This window comes from Gymnoscopelus microlampas (assembly GCF_963454915.1).
Source record: "Gymnoscopelus microlampas genome assembly, chromosome: 15".
Lineage (NCBI taxonomy): Eukaryota > Metazoa > Chordata > Actinopteri > Myctophiformes > Myctophidae > Gymnoscopelus > Gymnoscopelus microlampas.
The window spans coordinates 18,609,735-18,633,016 of record NC_139952.1 but is presented as its reverse complement, the minus strand read 5'-3'; the positions used below and the strand labels follow the sequence as shown (position 1 = coordinate 18,633,016).

At 42.8% G+C, this 23,282-nt stretch overlaps 1 protein-coding gene across 1 annotated transcript in view; it reads right to left on the bottom strand.

Moving 5' to 3' along the window:
* LOC311061684 (glutamate receptor ionotropic, kainate 5-like) overlaps positions 1 to 23,282 on the bottom strand; it is a gene marked incomplete at both ends in the record, with an annotated part of 86,539 nt that overhangs the window by 17,555 nt on the left and 45,702 nt on the right. The window contains 6 exons of the mRNA XM_084080373.1: positions 1,312 to 1,537; positions 2,594 to 2,759; positions 5,198 to 5,371; positions 6,527 to 6,636; positions 10,985 to 11,098; positions 21,875 to 22,078. Coding sequence (XP_083936499.1) covers positions 1,312 to 1,537; positions 2,594 to 2,759; positions 5,198 to 5,371; positions 6,527 to 6,636; positions 10,985 to 11,098; positions 21,875 to 22,078 — 994 coding nt within the window. The remainder of the gene's footprint in view (positions 1 to 1,311; positions 1,538 to 2,593; positions 2,760 to 5,197; positions 5,372 to 6,526; positions 6,637 to 10,984; positions 11,099 to 21,874; positions 22,079 to 23,282) is intronic.

Below are 23,282 nucleotides of genomic sequence, written 5' to 3'. Positions count from 1 at the left end.
GCCAACTGCAGCCTGCAGTCTGCAACCGTCAGATTTGAGTAAATTATGAAAATGGATGGCTGTTTCTTTAGCACCGCGAGACAGAGAATAGTTCATTTATTCATTTCCCTTCTCTTCCTCCTGCTCCCCTGAAGGCTTTGCCTGATCTTCTCATCTCTGTAGGAGTGCTGTGTTTTATAGAGTGTGTCTCACATAGATCACACAGCATTCGCTCTGTTTATTCTCAACTCACACAAACCGTGTTTGGCTGTGTGCGAGGGAGGCACAGAGTGGGAAGACACTGGCAGAATTCAAACTTAGACCAGACCTAGACTTGCCTGACTCTACTAATTATGCCATACCTCTGTCCTCTAGTGCACTGTTTCTCAGCATGGGGTCCAGGGACCCCAAGGCATCTTTGAGAGGGTTCTAGGGGGTCCGCAGCTAAATGATTGATAATTTAGATCAAAATGGACTCTTATGGGTCTCAACGTTCAGAGTTAGAGGATTTTACAGTCTAGATTGGGGTCCCAGAGTAACAAAGAAAAATCTAATTGAAAGGGGACTGTGTGCTAATGCATATAAAACTGGGGGTCCTTGGAGAAAGAAAAAAAAAGAGAATCACTGTTGTATTGTACCTCTCTCTAGCATTTCCTGCAGCCTTCCTGAAAGCCAGTGGCATGCCTGTGGCATGTCCCCAGGTAGTGTCACAGTAAGGTGTCACACCGGCCTCCTGAAGTTGCGGCATCAACTGAACTCAGTCATGATGCCCTCCATTTTACCCCTCCATTAGACACACACACACAACGCACTCACACACACACGCACTCAGTCACTCACTTACACACACACACCGACACACATCTGTATTTCTGTATTACACACCCTCCCATACTCTCCGATCCTCTTCTGCCATTCAACTCACTACACCATCTGCCCGCTTGGCTACCATGGGGTCTAGACTAGAGCACTAGACAGTGGGAATTTTCATGGGAGTAAATTTCCCTTTTTTCCCGTTTCAATTAAAAACAATTCCAACATATTTCAAAAGTATTTCATGAATAAAATAAAATAAATCAAATAATTTCCATAAACAAACTCACTTCCACTTGTTTGAGTCTCTGGGCAAACGCCTCATTTCCCTTTAGGGTCTTTGGGAACCGCTGCTCTACACCATCTGCCCACTTGACTACCATGGTGTCTAGAGAGCCTTCCACCGTTATGCCCAGCGCCTCTGGAACTCTTTCCCACAGGACATTCCCAACATAGATTCTCAGAGAAGGGAAACACACACACACACACACACAAACACACACACACATACACACTCACCTAGTGGCATGCCGATGCCATATCCCTTGGTGTCCAGCAGGCCTCCTATCTGCGTGAGGTTGCAGTTCTTGCGGCGGTGGTACTCGTTCATGGTGCTCTCCATCAGGAAGGCGTACTTGGAGTTGAGCACCCTGGCGATGCCTTCCGCTGTGCTCTTCACAAACACACTGGGCTGCTTGGAGTGCATGTAGTTCCACATGCGCTGGTAGGTCTGGTACCGTGAGTTCTGGATATGAGGAGAGAGGAGAGACTTTGATTTCTGTCAACACACACACACACACACACACACACACACACATTGTCAGGTTCTGCTCTAAACTGTGGAACCATTGGCGCACATGTTTGTATGTTAGAAACTGAACAATGAACCTCCTCGCATCGGGGTGGTGGGATCCGTGCTAGGGGTATTGCTTGGTCCGCCCCCTCCCCCGATTTCAGAAGCTTTTACCACTTGATTACTATCTTTTGTTCTTTATTTTTGTCGTTGTTTTTGTATTATAAATGTGTCTGATTATGTGTATGACTTTATGTACATTGTCTTGTATGTAAGAGTCTGAGTCTGTTGTAGTCTTGTCTAATTGTTCCATTGAAAAATAAAAAAAATAAACTGAACAATGTGGGCTATTTGCATTGTGTTGTTAATTGCGATATGGATCTTCCTGGGTCTGAAATAAAGATTGAATTGAACGCACGCACGCACGCACGCACGCACGCACGCACGCACGCACGCACGCACGCAACCCAAAGCACAGGCAAGAGTGGAGGAAGAATAACTCAGAAATTGAGAAAATATAAGCAAATCCCAGGGTGATTTATTTATTTAGAGTGCTTTTAACAAAACAGCTTTGTAGCAAAGTGCTTTAGAGGGCAAAAAAACAGTTAAATATGGCTTGTGGGGCTTGGCTGGGGATTGTGAGTTTGTGTGTGTGTGTGTGTGTGTGTGTGTGTGTGTGTGTGTGTGTGTGTGTGTGTGTGTGTGTGTGTGTGTGTGTGTGGAGTAGAAAGAGATACAATATAATGTGTCTGAAATATTCATACACAAAGCATTGTTCTCACGCCAGTGAAGACAATTGGTCCTGTCTGCGGGTGGGAAGCCAGGAGGGGGGGGGGGACGTTGTCGCTGTATAGTGAGACGTGGAGGTCTGGGGTTGGCAGTGACTGTCTGTGTGTGTATTTACACACACACACACACACACACACACACACACACACACACACACACACACACACACACACACACACACACACACACACACACACACACACACGCTCCGTGTCTCACCATGAAGAATGTCATGGTGGAGCCTCCGTGGATGGTTCCATACTGGATGTTGGTCTGGTCGGCCAGGTCGTCCGGTGACTCGATGGGAACCTCCATCCTCTGGACTGTCAGGAAGGCTGCCAGGTTGGCCGTGTACGAAGAGATGATTATCAATGTGAACGCCCACCTGGATGGAGAGACAGAGAGATAGAGAGAGAGAGAGAGAGAGAGAGAGAGAGAGAGAGAGAGAGAGAGAGAGAGAGAGAGAGAGAGAAAGACACAGAGACAGTTGGGAGAGAGGGGTCAGAAAATCCTCGCTCAAGAGCACATCAACACATTTTTCACTATAAATAAAATCCAGCATTCTGGGGCAGAAATTCAGCAAAAAATAGCTCATCTACAAGCTCACAACGCATCGCAACGTGACACGCTGTGAGCCTGTAGATCAGCTACTGTCCGCAAAGACATTTGTTGTAGACCAGTGGTTTTGCCAGGGACCACCAGAGGAGAAGATTTATGTAAAAAAATATGTATACATAAAAAAAAAAAAAAAAAAAAAAAAAAAAATATATATATATATATATATATATATATATATATATATATATATATATATATATATATATATATATATATATATATATATATATATATACAAGTAAGACGCGCAAACGCTGGAAGCGAACGCAGCTCGAAAATATTGTGCATTTACGGACTGTGTGTGTGTGTGTGTGTGTGTGTGTGTGTGTGTGTGTGTGTGTGTGTGTGTGTGTGTGTTTTGACTGTAGCTGCACTCTGGCGCACTCTGTGGGTTGCAAACAGGCAGTGCAGGCAGTGCACACATACTGCACACACACACACTCACACACACACAGACAGACAGAGCCACAAGCCGAGCAGAGTTTCATAGTAGGCTCCACTTGGGCGGAGGCGCGGCGAATCATTCAAAATGTTTCAAATATTTGGGGTCCCCGGACCCCACTTTGAGAACCACTGCTGTAGAGGGGAAAAAGGCCTGGATCATAGAGCCATGGGGAGGCCACGGTCAACTAAGTATATATATAGAGTTTCCAGATCTTGCTGCGTACTGTCCATGCATTCTAACCTGCAAGCCTTTATTCACAATGTGCAGTTACTGTATGATGTTAGATGAAGAGATTTGGGAGTGAAGGCAGGGAAGGTTACAAGATTTAGCTGTGGTTGGAGAAGAGAGAGAGAGGAAGGGATGGTGGGAGAGAGGGAGGGAGGGAGGGAGGCAGGTATGAAAGGCTGGCAGGTTAGCTATGTAGGAGATTCTAATCAAAAGAAAATCGGGGGCCCAGCGAGGCGGTTTAGGCTGGGAGGGAGCGGGGTGGGGGGCAGACAAGAAAAGCCTTGCCAGCAGGTCAGTAGTTTAGGATGCTATCTATAACAGCATTGATGGGGGAAAATTGCAGCCTCTAACGGCTTGGAAATTGCAGGAGTCAATATGACATTTTTTTTTCTCCTATATCATTTCCCGACAGCCAGACAAAACAGACAGACACAGTCAGCCAGGAAGGCAGAAAGACAACCAGACACAGTCTGAAAGCCAAGACGGCCTGACAGAGAAACAGGTTGCTCGCCAGCCAGCCAGCCAGCCGGTCAAGGCATCCAGGCAATGAGCCACACATGTCCTCAGACAGACGGATAAGACAGACAGACAGACAGACAGACAGACAGACAGACAGACAGACAGACAGACAGACAGACAGACAGACAGACAGATAGACTGTTGCCTGTATGTCATTATGGGGTTTTATGGGGGCAAGTGCTTGGCGAGGTTGCCAGACGCATGACTGTACTGTCACAGGGAGAAACTGATAGTCCCTCCAGCCCTCTCACTATCACTCTACCATCTGTCTACCTGCACACACTGGAGCTCATGGACGGAGGAAGACATGAGAGGAGAGGAGAGGATGGCCATTATTAGTATCACCAGAGAGATACTTCACCATCTGTCTACTGGCAGTTAATGATTCTGAGTGATGATTGGATGGAGATGAGAGGACAGGACAGGTGAAGAAGAAGAAACGACAGCAGAAGCAAGCAAAAATGGCATGCTAACCTTATTGAATCACACACGCACACACATACACACACACACACACACACACACACACACACACACACACACACACACACACACACACACACACACACACACACACACACACACACACACACACACACACACACACACACACACACACACACACACACACACACACACACACACACACCTACCAAACAATGCACCCACCCACCCAACTCAATGCATGGAGGCTTCACCTTGGCCTACCGAACAGCAGAGGCTCCGGGGTTCAGTCCAAACTGACCTGATGTTTGTGTTTATAGTTTATTTCCCCTTTAAGCCTGATTTATACTACTCACAGCGCCTCACATTGGTGATGCGCTGTGAGCTTGTAGATCTGCTATTTACGGCATGCAACACCAGTGTGCAACTAAGTATGAAATCAGGCTTTAGGGTCTCAATTTCTGCATTTCTCCTGCACAGACCCTTGGGATAGGGTCGTGCCACACTAGTTGAGAAACACTGCATCATCCATCCATCCATCCATCCAAACCCTTCCAGATGTAACTCACCACACTCCACTAACACATCTGGTTGACAGGGCGCGGGGCATGATCTCTGAGCCCTGCTGCATGAAGCCTCCCACGGGGAACCACAGGCTGTTCCCCAGCGTGTACTGGTTCTCCAGCAGGTCCCTGCGCTCCCGCAGACACGGGTGAGGGTTGTACCACTCGTACGGACTCAACCTGGCGGGGGGAGGGAGGGGGAAGGGAGGCGGAGAGAGAGGGGTGGAGAGGAAGAGTTCATTACCTGGCAGACACTGAAGACACTGCGAAATCCACAGTGTTAATTTAACTTAAATCGTCGCTGCCTTGTAAGTCCAAAACCGTTCCTTTTTTATTATTAAAAATAAACATTTTACAATAGTGAAAATAGCCGATCTACAAGCTCACAACGCCTCGCATTGCGATGCGCTGCGAGCTTGTAGATCGGCTATTTTCACTACTTTTGTGTAGTGTGAAGTAGGGCATCAATTTACGACAAAACGAAAAGTTCAAACATGGAGATATGAGGTTTCGGACCGACATCAACGAAATGTAACCAAACGGATACCATCTAAGAGCTCCAAAAGGATTACAATAATACTGAATCTCTACAATCCTGTGTAGAGATCTGGAGAATTTGTACCAGACAGACAGACAGACAGACAGACAGACAGACAGACAGAAAAGCAGAGAAAAACCAGACAAGAAAGGGACAGATGTAATTTCGTCACCGTCTGCTGTGGCAGTGTACACAACGTGCTGTGCACTGCCAGCAAACAACCCTTGAATTTAAATTGGAAATGTGGCGAGAGGAGACATACGCTGCAGCACCGGCAGCTAACACTTTATATATACTGTATGATTGCTTTATTGTTTGTTTGTTGCTAAAGATTTCTCCCCTGTGCGCTTGTTTGTTTCCCTGGCACTGTCAGACACTCAACCTGCCAATAAAGAGCACTGATTCAACAGAATAACAATCAGACAGAGGGAGAGAGAGAGAGAGAGAGAGAGAGAGAGAGAGAGAGAGAGAGAGAGAGAGAGAGAGAGAGAGAGAGAGAGAGAGAGAGAGAGAGAGAGAGAGAGAGAGAGAGAGAGAGAGAGAATAGTTGTAGGGTAATGTTAACCCTGAATGTCCTGTAAATTGTGGATTTGCATGTAATAATTTGTTGTTCTCCCTCTGGTTTTCTGGGCTTCATCATAGCAGCAATATGGGACAATATATTGTAGATTGTACAGGTGTTTGTCCCATATACAAATTTGTCTGAGTGTGTGTGCGTGTGTGCGTGCGTGCGTGCGTGCGTGCTTGCGTGCGTGCGTGCGTGCGTGCATGTGCGCATGTGTATGTGTGTGCATTACCTGGCAGCTAAGAACAGGACACAGCTGACAGCCAGGTAGGCCAAGAGCATGAAGAGCCACACAGCTGGAGAGAACGGGTCCAAAAATGAGAAGTACCCTGGCTTTCGACCCTGAGACACACACACACACACACACACACACACACACACACACACACACACACACACACACACACACACACACACACACACACACACACACACACACACACACACACACACACACACACACACACACACACACACACACACACTGTTGTCAGTGCTTTCTGACAGCAACTTTTCAGTTTTCAAACATCATCATCGTTCATGTTGACAAGCGTACATAAAAAAAACACACACACACACAAACAAACAAATAACAGAAAGCTCCTGGTGGAAGGTAGATGATCCACAAAGCAAGAAAGAAAGTTACACACAAGAAGCGTGAGCTACAAGATTCCCACCCTCATCAACGGCAACATGGAAATACGGTCGACGCGATTGTCAAGTGAACTGTGATTAATGACCATCAGAACAATGTTCCCTGGGAGCTACAGCTCCCCGTTGTTACATTTCATTATTGCTCTGTTTGGAGGTTTACAATGCCTGTCTGTCTGTCTGTCTGTCTGTCTGTCTGTCTGTCTGTCTGTCTGTCTGACTGACTGACTGACTAACTCGTCTGCTGGAACACAGCCCAAATTAGAACCAATAAAAAGGCACAAGAAAGGACTTGGTTCAGAAGCAACAACTTTTTTTTCTTTTCGTCCTTGTGTTTTTTTGCTTAACTATCATTTTAATACACATTTTTGTGTTTTCATTGGAGGATTTATTGCATCTACAAAATGCAGACACTGTGAACCTTGATTAATGAGTACATTTCATCCATAAGTTCGTCCATAAGTCCCCATCCTGTTCATATTGCAGTTTACAACAGAATCAACCAATGAAAAGTGAGAGTTGAGACCTTCGTGTTCATTTTACTTAAATGCGAAATTGTTGAATATATACTGCTTATTATTCACTGTAGATTGACTGTATCCATACTCCCACTGTGTAGGTGGCTAACATTGTACATATCAGCCTGACATCATATTGCGTGATAGATGATAGATGGTACATTGATAATTTGCATATATATATATATATATATATATATATATATATATATACAGTATATGGATTTGGAAGGGAAATCATTTATATACATACATATATATATATATACAGACACACACACACACTGTATATAAATAGCTAATACATTATGCAAATCCCCGTCAAGTGTAGGCGACCAGACCAGAGTTTAGGTTTTCTACTTGTATGGATCAATAGGTCTGTCTGTCTGTCTGTCTGTCTGTCTGTCTGTCTAACTCGGATAGTGTGAAAATGGAATCAAAATAACCGGTAAGGATCCATTTTGTTCAAAATTGTACACTCCTAGTGTTAAAGTAACATCATGGATTTTCATTTTACAGAGTCAGAGGCACAGGAGAATGTTCTTTGATGGAGGTGAGCGTGAGTTAAGACAAAGGGATTTGAACCTGCAGCACACAGTCCCTGAGAGATTCATGCTGGTCTCTTTGAAAATATATATTTTTTTGCCAAGCACCATCTATGAGGTTCACAAAGACTTCTTGCACTACCATCTCGACCACCACCAATGGTGGAAAGTAACTAATTACATTTACTCAAGTACTGTACTTAAGATTTATTTTTTTAGGTATTTGTACTTTACTTGAGTATTTCCAATTTCCAATACTTCTACTCCACTACATCTCAGAGGCAAATATTGTATTATTATAAAACATACATTAACCACTTTAGCCCTATTTTATACCTAGGCTATTTGAAAATAGCCGATCTACAGGCTCACAAGAGTGAGCTTGTAGATCTGCTATTTTCAAATATTTTAGCACTTTTACTTTTGGTACTTTAAGTACATTTTGATGCCAATACTTTTGTCCTTTCACTCAAGTACACTTTTAATTCTGGACTTTTACTTGTAAGGGTGCGCTCTCACCAAAAGTTGGCTGGCCGCTGTTAAACGCAGGTTGTGCGCGGCCACAGTTTTTTGCAGCCAGCGGATTCTAAAAAAACGCTGTGACGCACCTGTCACTCACATTCAAGACCGTCCCGTAGCCCGCACATCCTTCTGCCTTGACGTTGCCAGGCAACCACTGACGCACATCAGCATCTGTCTTTGCACTTTCACACTTGGGGTTCTACATCTACATACACATTCAGATTTAAAATATCAAGTACTTACCCCATGGCCACGGATGTTACAATCATGGACGGGCCCTCATAAGTATCCGTATCTTCCGTATTGTTAAATAAAAAGAATTTTAATCCAATCAGTGGTCATTTTCTCCGTATGCTTTCAACTGCGCGAGCCTAGCGGTTGAGAGGTGTATTGCACTGTTGGTACATTATAACTTTATGGAAAAATGGCCACCAATCGGATTAAAATGCTTTTTATTTAACAATACGGAAGATACGGGTACTTCTGAGGGCCCGTACATGATTGTAAAATCCGTGGCCATGGGGTAAGCACTTTATATTTTAAATCTGAATGTGTATGTAGATGTATGAAACCCAAGTGCAAAAGTGAAGTCTATTTTTAACTGATAAGGCTATTAAATATATAGTTAGAGTAATATTATTACACTAAATATATTATTACACTAACCTGAAGCCTTTGCGACCACACTGACTTGTAACCAGGCCAGTTCTTTAATGTTAGTCATAATGGAACTCTTTCATGGTCAAATCATAAAGTACTGGGTGAGATGCAACAGCTACAACCAGTTGGTCCACTGAGAGCACCATGCTTCCTGAGTCTTGGGACGGTCCGCCTTCGACTCACCCGATTGGACAGAGGGGGAAAATCAGCTCCTGCCTCCAGCAGTTTTATGCTTCTTCGTGTAGAGCGGATAAACGCAAGGTCTGCGCGACAAGCGGAAAAGTCTGCTCTTGCGTGAATCCACGCATTTGCATTGACAAAGCATTGGCAGATTCTGCCCCAGAGGTAAAATGATGAGCTGATTTTCCCCCTCTGTCCAATCGGGTGAGTCGAAGGCGGACCGTCCCAAGACTCAGGAAGCAACATGGTGCTCTCAGTGGACCAACTGGTTGTAGCCGTTGCATCTCACCCAGTACTTTATGATTTGTGCACTTGGGGTTCGTACATCTACATACACATTCAGATTTAAAATATAAAGTGCTTACCCCATGGCCACGGATTTTACAATCATATAGGGCCCTCAGAAGTACCCGTATCTTCCGTATTGTTCAATAAAAAGCATTTTGATCCGATTGGTGGCCATTTTCCCATAGAGTTATAATGTACCAACAGTGCAATACACCTCTTAATCGCTAGGGTCGCGCAGTTGAAAGCATACGGAGAAAATTACCACTAATTGGATTAAAATGCTTTTTATTGAACAATACAGAAGATACGGATACTTATGAGGACCCGTACATGATTGTAACATCCGTGGCCATGGGGTAAGTACTTTATATTTTAAATCTGAATGTGTATGTAGATATACGAACCCAAAGTGTGAAAGTGCAAAGACATTTTTTTGTCTAGTGGCTAGTGTCTAGTGTCTAGTGGCGGTGCGGGCTACGGGGACGGTCTTGAATTTGAGTGACAGGTGCGTCACAGCGTTTTTCTAGAATCCGCTGGCTGCAAAAAACTGTGGCCGCGCACAACCTGCGTTTAACAGCGGCCAGCCAACTTTTGGTGAGAGCGCACCCTAACAGAGTATTTCTATATTGCAGTATTGGCACTTTTACTTAAGTAAAGAATTTGAGTACTTTTTACACCACTGACCACCACCGATACACCTGTTCCCTGTGAAAGGCACTGTGTAGCTGCACATGCAGTACGTATCTCCTAAGTGTCAATAGTACAACATGGCATTAAATGTGATTAAATGTTGTTCAGGGATACACAGATATTCGTTAAGTATTAATGAACTGAGAGCAGTGCCAGACATAAATTCACACTGTTTAACACCAGGGAGCAGCACACCGATAAACATCGTGGCAGCCTCCCTAATGTGTGTGCATAAGTCAACAGCTTAAACAATTACATAGATTACCATCGTTAATATATGTTCTAGGATGTGCAAATGTGAATGTGTGAATGTGTGTGTGTGTGTGTGTGTGTGTGTGTGTGTGTGTGTGTGTGTGTGTGTGTGTGTGTGTGTGTGTGTGTGTGTGTGTGTGTGTGTGTGTGTGTGTGTGTGTGTATGTGTGTGTGTGTGTGTGTGTGTGCGTGCGTGTGCGTGTGCGTGTGTTGTGAAGACCTAACATGTCCCCACAAAGATATCGTCGCTGTTGGGCAGAAACCTTGTATCTCCAGATGTAGCAGATCTACAAGCGCACTATTTTCATGTTTTTAAAAAAAGGAACACTTTTGTACATATGATGTTTCCACCCGACAGCGATGATGTAATAAAGGTCTGCTTACCATGTGAACCCGGTAAAGGATGCTGATGCCCAGGGACATGAAGGGTTTGGAGAAGTCTATGACCTTCTCTCTCTCTGAGGTTATAGTGAAGCCAGCTACAGCCAGGTCTGCTTTCTGTAGAGAGAGAGAGAGAGAGAGAGAGAGAGAGAGAGAGAGAGAGAGAGAGAGAGAGAGAGAGAGAGAGAGAGAGAGAGAGAGAGAGAGAGAGAGAAATTGCTCAGTCAAGGCAAAATGGCATCATGTTCCAAACGCATAATGACAAATATGGACATGTCAGAACATGCAACATCATCGCCTTTCATTTGTCGTGTCTGACAGTGTGTTTCTCATGCAAATGCAAAAGTTCAACGTTGATTAACATTAATCTTAAGTCCGCAAGGGTAGAGCAGGGACGTGAAATTGGCCTTTCAAAATGTGTTAATCAATAACTGATCTTTTTGACCTTGTCCTTTGACGAGTGCTCCATCGAATGTCAGATTATGATCTAGAGATGTAATAGATGAAGTTGCGTGGCCTTGTGCGGCGACTTGATGATGATTCAGTCTATAGTCATCGCAGAAGGGAGTGTTTAGACCAAAGTCAAGGAGAGAATGAACCAGAGAGAGGGCGAGAGAATGAATGAAGAGGTATTTGAGAATGTCAAGCAGATTGGTGTTGAAACAACAATCGAACGGGAAATCTTAAACGGGAGCACAGGAGCTACATCAAAGAGGAGCGGCACAAGGGAGGGAGGGAGCCAGGGAGGGAGGGAGGAAGGGAACAAGGGAGGGAGGGAGGGAGGGAGGGAGGAGGTGCCACAGAGGGGTCACAGACGAAGAAGAAAGACAGTGGGTCAAACGGGGTCAGTGTGTCGCAAGACATGAAAGAGCAGCTGACACATACTGTAGATGGTCCACCCCCACAGGGGAGAGAGAGCGAAAGAGAGAAGATGCAAAGAGCTGAGAAATGTCAAAGTGATGTGTGTGCGTGCGCGTGTGTGTGCGCGCGTGCGTGTATTAGAGAGAGACAGCTACACAGAGAGAGAGAGAGAGAGAGAGATCCAGAACCCAAGAGACAAATCTAAAGAACAAGCAAAGAAACAGGGAGCAAAAGCAAAAAGAGAGAGAGAGATAGAGAGACCAGGAGAAGAAAAATAAAATAAACGTAGTGTGACAGGCACTGTGAGAGGTCATGTATTCCCATCATGCCTGTAGCTACCACTGAGGACACCAAGGTCATGTTCTCGCTATTTCTTCTGGGGGTTTTAGCAACCAGAGGTGCAGTTCCACCTATTTTGACTACTATTTCCATGGATCCCTAGCCGTCACTTTGCACAACGTTTCAGTGTTTTGGGAAAAGTACAAGTGAGACCTAAAGCTAGCGCGCCTGGCTGGAGAGATAACAAAATACCACAGGCTTAGCTGTCTGCTGCAGATGTTTACAAACTAGGTAACCTTGTCTTTTTAATGAGATGAAAAAAGACAAAACTTAAGTTAATTGCTTTTGGAGCCAAGGAAGAACGATTAAAAGTCAACACTCAGCTTCAATCGGTAATGTTAAATAAAATAAAAACCCAACCAGAAATCTCAGGCCTGAATTTCAGCAGCCACATTAAGACAATTACAAAGTCAGAGGACTTATGCCTCAGCTGGATTTGGAAGGGGAAAAAAAGTTTCTACTAATTTACCTTCAGTAGATTCTTCTACTGTAACGGTGTCTCCCTAAACAAATCTATCCACCACCACCACAGAGGTTGTGGGTTTGAATCCACCGTTGTCGTCTATAGTATACGAACACAATTGGACCGGGTTCGGGTAAGGGAAGCCGCGCGGGGAGGGTGACATTCGCCACTGCATGTATTCCTACTGGCTAGGCGGCACCCGTCAGCAGGGAGTGTTGGGCGAGAGGAGTAGGACGAAGGCTCTTCTACGTCCTCCCGGTGGGGGCTCCTTACTGGCAGGAGAGTCAATAGGATACGACAGCAGTGACAACACACAAATGTGTGTGTGGAGGAACTAATTGGCATAATGAATAAATTGGGGAGAAGAGGAGGAGAAAAAAAAGAAAAAATCCGACAACTGCTGTTGGTTCAGAACTCTGCTGCACAAGTCCTCCAAGACCAGGACAGTGGATCATATCACTCAAGTTCTCAGATCTTTCCACTGGCTTCCTCTCTGTCAAATAATTGATTTCAAAATACTACTGCTGGTTTATAAAGCATTGACTGGCTGAGGGCCAACATTTCTGACCTTCTATGTTATGATCCATACAGTACCTCTCAGGTACAGGTCTGTTTTCTGACCCCAGAGTCAAAACGTAATGCAGAGAAGCAGCTTTCAGTTTTTATGCACCACATATCTGGAACAAACTCCCAGAAAATTGCAGGTCTGCTAGAACTCTCAGTTCTTTTAAATCAAAGCACAGGACTTTTCTATTTGCCACTGACTTTTACTGAAGCTTTTTGATTCATTTCTTGTGCTGCACTGTGAATTTATTCTTGCACTTTATGTGTTATGGACTGGGACTGGGACTCATGACAGTATGAGTATTTCAGGTCATGACCCTGATTCCCATGCCCCTATCTAGTCATGGTCTTTGAACCTTAGTAAAATAAGTACTTGATAAGACGGGTGCGTAGGAGTAGACAGCCAACACATGAGAAGACAAAAAATAATCTCACACACTGTCTTCACTTACAGCTATTATTTGATGCAAACAATACAACGTTTTGGTCGTACTAACCTTCATCAGCCCCCCAAACTCTGAGCATAATACAAATGGAACCAAATGGTCACAGGTCCATTGGTTCCATTTGTATACAGTCAGAATTATAGAGCTGTAAGGTCCATTTAGAACCCCCTCAGGGTCTCCGGACCCCACTTTTGAGAACCACTGTCTCTGAACATTGACGAGACTGTCTAAATCTACACAAATAACAAACATGCTGAGATTATTTATGGCCATGGAACACTGAGTGAGTTTACAGTATACCACCACCACCACCACCACCACCACCACCACAGCATCAAATCCTACAGTAAATGAAATAAGGGGTATAAATTCCCCACCAAGGCAAACACTGGCCTTATATCTCACTGTAATCCCCTTTCTTACCAGAAGGATCACAGTTTATCAGTGTCATTGGAAATGGGAGGTGAGGTTTACATGAACCGATTTAATAAAAAGTTGATTTCATGGGATAATAACAGGTTGTTAGTGTGCATGTTTAGATAGATAGATAGATAGATAGATAGATAGATAGATAGATAGATAGATAGATAGATAGATAGATAGATAGATAGATAGACAGACAGATATACACACAGTATAGTATATACTGTGTATATACATCATATACTGTATATAATATTATACGTCAATTATTATTAGTTATATACCGTATGTTGAAGATAGTTCTATTATCTATTCTACAGTAAAAACTGAGTTTTATGTAAATAATGGGATATTCCACTTTGCATCTACATTTTAAGCTAACGTTTAGCTTCAGTAGGTCAATTATAAACACTGGAACCAAGGTGCAAAGTCAAGGCACCCTGGTGCTCAGAAAATGTCCCTGTTATCCAACAAGACCAGATGAGGGTGAAGTGTGAATAATGTTTTGGTTATATTTGGAGCAATTTGTCCAATTAAACAACACTGAAAGGGAGACACGGTAGATACAAACCTTGTATCTCCAGGTTTCAACGTTTTATATATATATATTTTGGAAATGAATGCCCTACTTCATCAAACAAGTGATGAAGTAGGGCTCCTGTCATCATTGCTATAGAGTGTTTGTTCAGTAACAGGAGTCTCCTGTCTCTCCAGCTCTTTAATAAACAGAAAATGCATTTTCAGGTACAGTAGGTGACAACATTTCAGCCAATCAGGAGAGAGCACCCATTTATCAGCTTAATTGTTATAGTGTTCCAGTTCTAATTTTGTCTGCACATTTCTTTGTGTCAACACTTCCAATTTCACTTGTTAATAATTATGTATTCGGTCTGAGTTCTCGATCCTGATTGGATCAAATTGGAGCTGAAGAGACATGGAGACTCCTGTTACTGAACAAACACTCTATAGCAATGAGTACTACTAACAGAATTTAGAGCTATTTAACACTTATTTTAACCACAGAAAATCACTTAACCTACCTTTAGATAGTAATAAAAAAGGAACGGTTTTGGACATACAAGGTTTCCTTCCGACCGCGACGATATGCAACTTTGACAATTGCATATCACTTTACAAAGTGAACAATGGCACACTTGTTCTGTGTTTTCAAGGTTAATGAGGAGCTAGCAGGGGTCTAAGTGGAGAAGGACTATTACTGTCTGTGCTGAGTGATTCTCTGGCATGTGGGAGTGACCAGGGACACACACTCTCTTTCCAATTAAAAACCACCTCTTCTTTCACCCAAGGTGAGTACAGCGTTGTTGGTTTAAAAATATATTTTTCTTTCTTGTTTGAGCCAGGGTTAATGATGGCAGCTCTGTTCCATTTGTTTGAAAGCCCCCTCTTCAGTAAGTCAGTAGTTTTTTTTTTAATGGATTATTGATTTTTATTATACAGAAGTACTGTGCAAAATGCAGAGGTCATAGTTTGTATTGTATGGTGCAGCATTCTGGCGAGTAGCTGCAGCATTGTGGTCATACATCACATGCCATTAACACTGCAGGGTTAAGGGTACAGTACACATTGATGAAAACAAATACAAAATAAAATAATGCATCCAAAGACCTTAAAACGTGTGCTTAAAACGTGTTTTTTTTTTAAATGAATGACTGAATTAATTAATTAATTCATGTCTTTTTTTCTTTCTGTGTGAAATGGCAGCCATTATCCACTTTTTTTTGTTGGTAACTTTTTACCCTAAAATATTTGCGTAAGGCAGCCATTGCAAAATGATGTTGCAGACTATATGATTGCCGCCTTTGCTGTGTTACAGAGGTGATGGGGAAATACCAAACCTTACACAACAAAGGTTCTGTAAAGTGCTAAATCTAGTGCATCTTTAAGCGTGATTTATACGTCATATGACGGAATATAAATTAGGCATTAGAGATCGGTTTACCACTTGCTGTATATTATGTATATAGCACATGCAGTAGATACAAATCTTTTTTCAAACAATTTGATTGAGACGTGTCACATGTTATCACCCCTCCAGTGTCTATACACTGTCATGTCTTAAGCAAACATGCCAAAGATATAATTTAATTTAACACAAATACTCCCAGTTACTTTTACTTTAACAAAGGCTAGTTTTATGTGCCAAAAAGCCAAATAACTGCTTTACAACAACAGAGTTAGAAGTACTAAGCTGCATAAGCTTCCATAGTGCTAATGAAGGATAAGGTAGATTACACAGGGCCCAGACACCTCTTTGCTCTTAAGTACATTTAATTCACCAATTAACGGCTAAATTGACACTTAACTGACCATTTAACTGAACAGTCGAGAGTTCATTTACTAATTAATTTAAGTGCAGTCTTGAAACATTTAAAATCACATCAAAGATGCTATGCTCCTTCAAGTAAAAATTACAACATTGGTTTTAAAGTGTGGATGTCTTCCTTGTTCACTAAACATGTTCTAGTTGAATTTATGTAGGTTAAAACACAGTCTAATTGAGGTTCATTTAAACAGGACAGCTAAACTGGACCCCAGACACCTCTGCTCCTTAATTAACACTTAATTAGCTGACTCATTAATAATTAATGAACAAATGATTAATAATACTAGTTATAAGAGTTATAATATCACACAAACAGTAAACAACCATATAATCGGTATACAAATTGTAGCTATAATATTTGGGATTGCTCTTTAGTCTTGGTTGATTATGGTGTAATGTAAACTAAACAAGGAGAGATAATCCATGGTGTGCTTAAGTGGCCCCTCCCGGACTGAGATCCCAGACAGCTGTGTGCTCTTTAATTAGCACTTAATTGATTAACAAGCAGACACTTGTTCCGACGATTTCACCCACTTTCATCAGTCACTGAAGCCCTGACGGGGGAGCTGCGTTTGTGTGTGTATGTGTATGTGTATGTGTATGTGTATGTGTATGTGTATGTGTATGTGTATGTGTATGTGTATGTGTGTGTGGTGCGTGCGTGCGTGCGTGCGTGCGTGCGTGCGTGCGTGCGTGCGTGCGTGCGTGCGTGCGTGCGTGCGTGTGTGCGTGCGTATAGAAGATAAATGCTTTCACTACAATTTTAGAATAACATGGAAAGCGGCAAAATAAATGGGTAGAATTGGAGAATCATAACTAGCGTGTGTATGTGTGCTACATTTAAAGTAGATGAGAAGTAGATGAGAATGTGTGTAAGACTTCTGAGCTTGTGTGTATTTTAAGGAATAAGCAGTTGTGTTGCATATGCATTTATTTAGCAGACACTCTTATCAAGGGCAACCCAATCATCACCAGAGAACAAACACTGTCGATGCACATTTCTGCAAACCAATTGAAACGTTGCATCTCAATGCTTCAAGGCAGACGCACTGTCAGCACCAGCACCGGGCTTGGAGCCCTGAGAGGTGCCCCTGAGGGAGGCGGTACCTGAGAGGTGCCCCCGAGGGAGGCGCTACCTGAGCAAGTGGCCGCACCGAACGGCGCGAAACCAGCTGCTCGCCGACTCAGCGCCATTCGAGCCGCACATCGATTGGCACAGAATAGTAAATAATACTGTAGGACTGAGTTGACATGGTCCACATCTAGAAATGTCGACATGCAAAGTTTGAGCGATTAAATAACGCCCACAATGACGTTCTTGTAATTTGCAGAAACGTACATTGCTAGTGTTTTCTCTGCCGATCAGGCTGTTCAACTTACATACAAAGTGCAAGATCGGAGTAAATGGCACAAACCTAGTCTAGTTGTGCGTGCGTACGCGCGTGTGTGTGTGTGCGCGCGTGTGTGTGTGTGTGTGAAGGATGCTGAAGGATCCTGCTGTGTAACTGAAACTTTACAGAGTAATTACCATCAATGCCCCACATGATTAGCTTCTTAACTGCTTACTTCAGCTGCCATTTCATCTCTCTCTCTCACACACACACACACACACACACACACACACACACACACACACACACACACACACACACACACACACACACACACACACACACACACACACACACACACACACACACACACACACACACACACAGAAAAGCAAGCACATGCATACTCATACATACATGAACATAGAGAGCAGTGACAATTATAACTATGCCATTTTCTTTGAACTAACATTAGCTCCAGCATTAGTTTCTATGGCAACATTAATCGGAGAAGTTACAGCATTATATTTTAAATACCATTGGCTGTCATTGTTGAACTGTAAATATGACCATGTATATTTCTCATGGTCCTGCCGTCAGTTGCTATAATACTTTAATGGTGGGTTGTCACATTCAACAATGTGTCAAACCAATTTCCTTGTACAACATGGACCCCATACTGTACATATGGGATCATTTACTGGGAGCAAGTCAGTTATTATAAAATAACTACACGACGGGGCATCCACCCCTGAGGTGCTGTTTGGCTAAGTTGAGACTGGCAGCACAAATCACATTTTTGGCATATCCAGATTGGAATCAGATTGCTTCACCAAAAACGTTGCATGTGAACGTTGTCCGCAGATGAGAACCATGAGTCAATCGTAGATTCTACGTCGCATACTAACGAACCCTACACCTAACCTTAACCCTAACCCTACCCTTATCCCTAAACCTAACCCCAACCCTAACCCTAACCCTAGCCCTAACCTTAATCTTAACCCCTAAACCGAACCATAAACCTAAACGTTGAAATGCAACGTACCTAAAAATGTAAAGTTTTTGTGGTCCAGAAACGTTGTCATTGAACGTTTCCACATCTCCACTGGCGATAGGGTTGCCTGAACAGCAAAACACATCACAAACAGATTTCTAAAGACTAGAGCAGTACCCGTTGTCAGAATACTTGAAGGCCAGTCTATTACGTCAGACATGCATAACGCACCAACTTGGGAGAGTTTTCTTGATCTCGATATATGGGCAAAAAGTACACGCACACACACACACACACACACACACACACACACGCACACGCACACGCACACGCACACGCACACGCACACGCCCACGCCCACGCACACGCACACGCACACGCACACGCACACGCACACACACACACGCACGCACACACCCTCTCCTGGATTTATAGGAAAATGTGGCTCAGTCGGGACGCTCTAGCCACTCAAATCAGATATCAAACTGTTCTTTATATCACTCGCAACATGACGCATAACGATGATGTAAAGTCCAAAATCCTTCTCTGTGGGAACGAGAAGGATTTGTTTTTTACCACAGCCGGTTAAGATGTGAGATGGAATGTTGATGTCTGTGGGAGAAATGCCTGCCGTGACTGCAGCACAGAACATTGGATCAGCCGCCTCCAATGTTGATGTGTCTGGATTTCTGCACCACGACTTGAGAGTGATATGGCATGAAGGGCGAAATGACAGATCTCCATTCTCCCATTGGTTGCTGTTTTGTTGTTGTCTGCACTGCTTTGCAAATAGGCCTACTCATTCCTACTGCACATCATTACCATAGCAATCACTGCAGATAGTTTGACTATGTCTGAATACACAAGTCTGAACAGATAACTTGCAAATGACAGTGTGGACAGTCCATCCTAAATATCATATTTGATATCATATTGAGAAACAAGTTGGATTTTCCATGTACAGTAGTCTGAACAAAGACAAAGACTTGCTTTACGGTGAATTATCCAGCTTTTACCATGGCTAACTCGCAAAGACCCCATAATTGCCAAAATATCAAACACTCGAACCCTATTAACTATACTTAGATGACAGGGGTCCCCCAGGGCTCTGCATTGCTCCGATCCCATTTTCCCTCTAAACCTAGTCTCTTCACCGCAAAAACGCAAATAGCCTATCGGGTCTTAATGGGTTCTCTCTCCTGATTGGATGAAATTGGTGTCCCGCCTGCACATGCATTTTCTGTTTGCTAAAGAGCTGGAGAGACGGAGAGATCTCTGTTACTGAACAAACTGTATCTACAGCGATGATTACTATCAGAATATTAGAGCTTTCACTTTTTAACAAAACACTTTGTTGAAACCATAAAACATCACTCATAGCACCTTTAATGTACCCCAGATGACGCGTCTCAGAATGGTGCATTTTGCACAAGGGATCTGTCATTTTTAGGTGCCGTGGTTTTAATTAGCAATCAAGTCTTTCCGATTCTTACACTGATCATTATTCTGATTAGATAATAAACCACTGTAATTAGTAACAAAGGCACATGATTAATAACTTAATGACTTTCTTAACTCCTCCATAGCTAAACCCATTTTCTCACACAGACAGACACATGCAATGGCTCACACATGATGTGTCAGTTCGGGAGCTGTTGACAAGGCGTTAAGTGGTTTTGGCTGTTCCCAATTCCCAATTTAGCTTTCTTCCATTGTGTGCTCAAGGACAGTGCCATTTAATTCAAATGATCCTAATTAAGATGAACTATTTTACAAGAGGTTATGGGGGAAACAGCTGGAGTGATGGGATCAGTTCTGTGCTGTGCAATATTCCGTTCATTCATTATTTTTTGTAATTGTAATGTAATTCATACATTTACATGTATGTATGCAGATCCCCATTAGCTATAACAGAAGCAATAACTATTCTTCCTGGGGTCCACACCAAACATTACAGTACATACAGGACATAATCAAGAACTCATTCCTACAGCATCAACAAACATAACTAAACAAAACAATATAAACATTACAATGCAATATGCTATTCTTTTTGCAAAAAAACTAATCCTATAATGACATGCCCCCAAAAATGTATTTAATGGTATAGAATTTGCTATTGTTTTGGGAAATGAGTGCACACAAAGTGAAAGTACTGATAGTAAGTTAAAATATAATTCATAACCTTTTGTATGGTTGTAATATTAAAATAATAATGTGTGGCTGTCGCAAAATAACAAGGCACACCTGGATTTGTTTCACGGCAGACCAGTGTACCTCGGCACACCGTTTAGGCACCACTGTCGGTATTTTGCAATATACTGATATGTATTTGGAATAACCTTGTGCTGTTTGACCAGCATGACCGAGAATAAACAGCTATAGCAAACAAGCTATAATGTATCCAAAATATGTAATTGGCTAGGTTTCAAAGCATATTTTGTTTATAGAAGAAAATGATACGCTATAAAATATTTTCAGTAAAACAATGCATCTCAACATTCAATTAGCTGATGTTACCTTCCTCATAAATGTGGCTTTTTCTTGAATGACTTTTCAATTTTCATTCCATAAAAAATGAATGTATGCCAAGCCTGTTTCACAGTCCAACATCTGCAGAAACCCTATCAGGAAAATAAAGTGATGTTTTCATCACTCTGCTGTGCTCACTCAGCATCAGCGCTTATTCACATCACATCACTAAATATGCAAGACCAGACAATATGGTAATTCAAACACAAATTTCGGGTAGGTCAAGGTTAAATAAGTCAAATTTCCAAACCTATTATTAAAGAATGTAATCTCCTTGTTGGGTCCATTAACACGTAAATACATTTTAGATTTGCTTACTCGAGACCCGTGGCAATTATACAAGACACGACCCATACACGTGTAAAGTCAAGATTTTGGACCCGAATCCACTCAGTTCTTGGGTAGGGTCTTGGGTCTTGGGTCGAGGGTCTATAGGCTCAAGGCTCAGGAGGGTTGTTTGTTTCCTTTTGTGAAATGTGAGCCTGTAAAGCCCTTTGAGGCTGTAACAATGTATAAATAAATGTGATTTGACTTGTCTCTTCTGTGTTTGCATTGAAATCTCCTCTGCCCTCTCCTCTCCTCTCCTCTCTACTCACCCTGTTGATGAGTTCTCCCACCATGCCAGTCCAAGAGCCATTGGGTTCTGGAGCTCCATACAGGCCATCGTCGACCAGTTTGATTTTGAAGGAGAATTTCAGGATATCTGCCAGCTCCCTCAGCATGTCGACACAGAAGCCTTCATACTGATCAGTTCCATGGAACTCCTCGTGGTTGGCCTTACGCATCACATAGGGGTTTTCCTGCAAAAAGGATATTAGAGGATATTAGTCCATACTCTATACCAACCAACCAGTCAGTCAGTCAGTCTGTTGACCAATCAATACATTAAACAATTAGCCTATCAACTAACTACTCAATCAATAAAAACACCCACATCATAATTAGAAAAAGTGCTCGTCAGAGCACAGGTCTCCGCCAGGCCAGGTAGGTTATTGTGGGCCAGCAATGTTGATGGAATATGAGGAATCGCACAGATCCATCTTGATCACATGACTATAGAGATAATATGTACCGATTTGCGTGATGTTTGGACAAAATCTGTAGGAGTAATATCAATCAAATATGTATTTTGCAAATATCGACCTCCTGGTGGCGCTAAAACAGATCAATCTGAAAAATTCGAGGCAGAGGTTCTGCATCCAGGGAGTGCGCAGACAGACGGACACGCGCACAGACGGACGGACGGACGGACGGATGGACGGACGGACAGGGTGCAAAACATAGTCGGAGACAATTAATAAACGAACCAATCAACAAATCAATCAATCAGTCAGTCAGCCAATCAACCAATACAGTAATGATTCAATAGATCAATAAGCAATCCATTACTCAAATGATGCAAGTAGCCTGGTTATCAGTCAACCAGGCAATCAAAACTATCAACCAATTAATCAATCAACCATTCCACAAACAATCAGCCATGGAATCAATCCACTTGTCCACACGTTGGCCAATCAACTAGTCAACATCCATTAAATCAACTAATCATACATAAATAATTCATGAAAAAACAATCAATCAATCAATATTTCTATATATTTTATATAGAACGCGGCCCGAACGTCTAGTGTGACGCGTCGTTCACTTTGCAGTGCCACCTTACAGGCACCTCACAGTGTGAGAGAGAGTTTTGTGCTCTCCTAAATCCACGGCAGGCTTTGAAAGTACCCACTTCAGAAAGAGGTGACATGCATCACCTCTCCAATGACCAAAACCCACTTTGTGATTACTCAGACCTGGTATGGCAGACCTGTGGGGAGTGTGCAGTGGTGTACAATGTGAAAAGATAGTTGAAATCGCAGGAGATGAAGTTAGCAGTCGTCGAACTGGTGCATCCTACCTATTTATAGGTAGGATGTGATGTCATGCTGTCGTGAGATTACGTCACACTGGCGTGTCTCATCGTGATGTCACGACCGTGATGTCATATGACGTCACACTGGC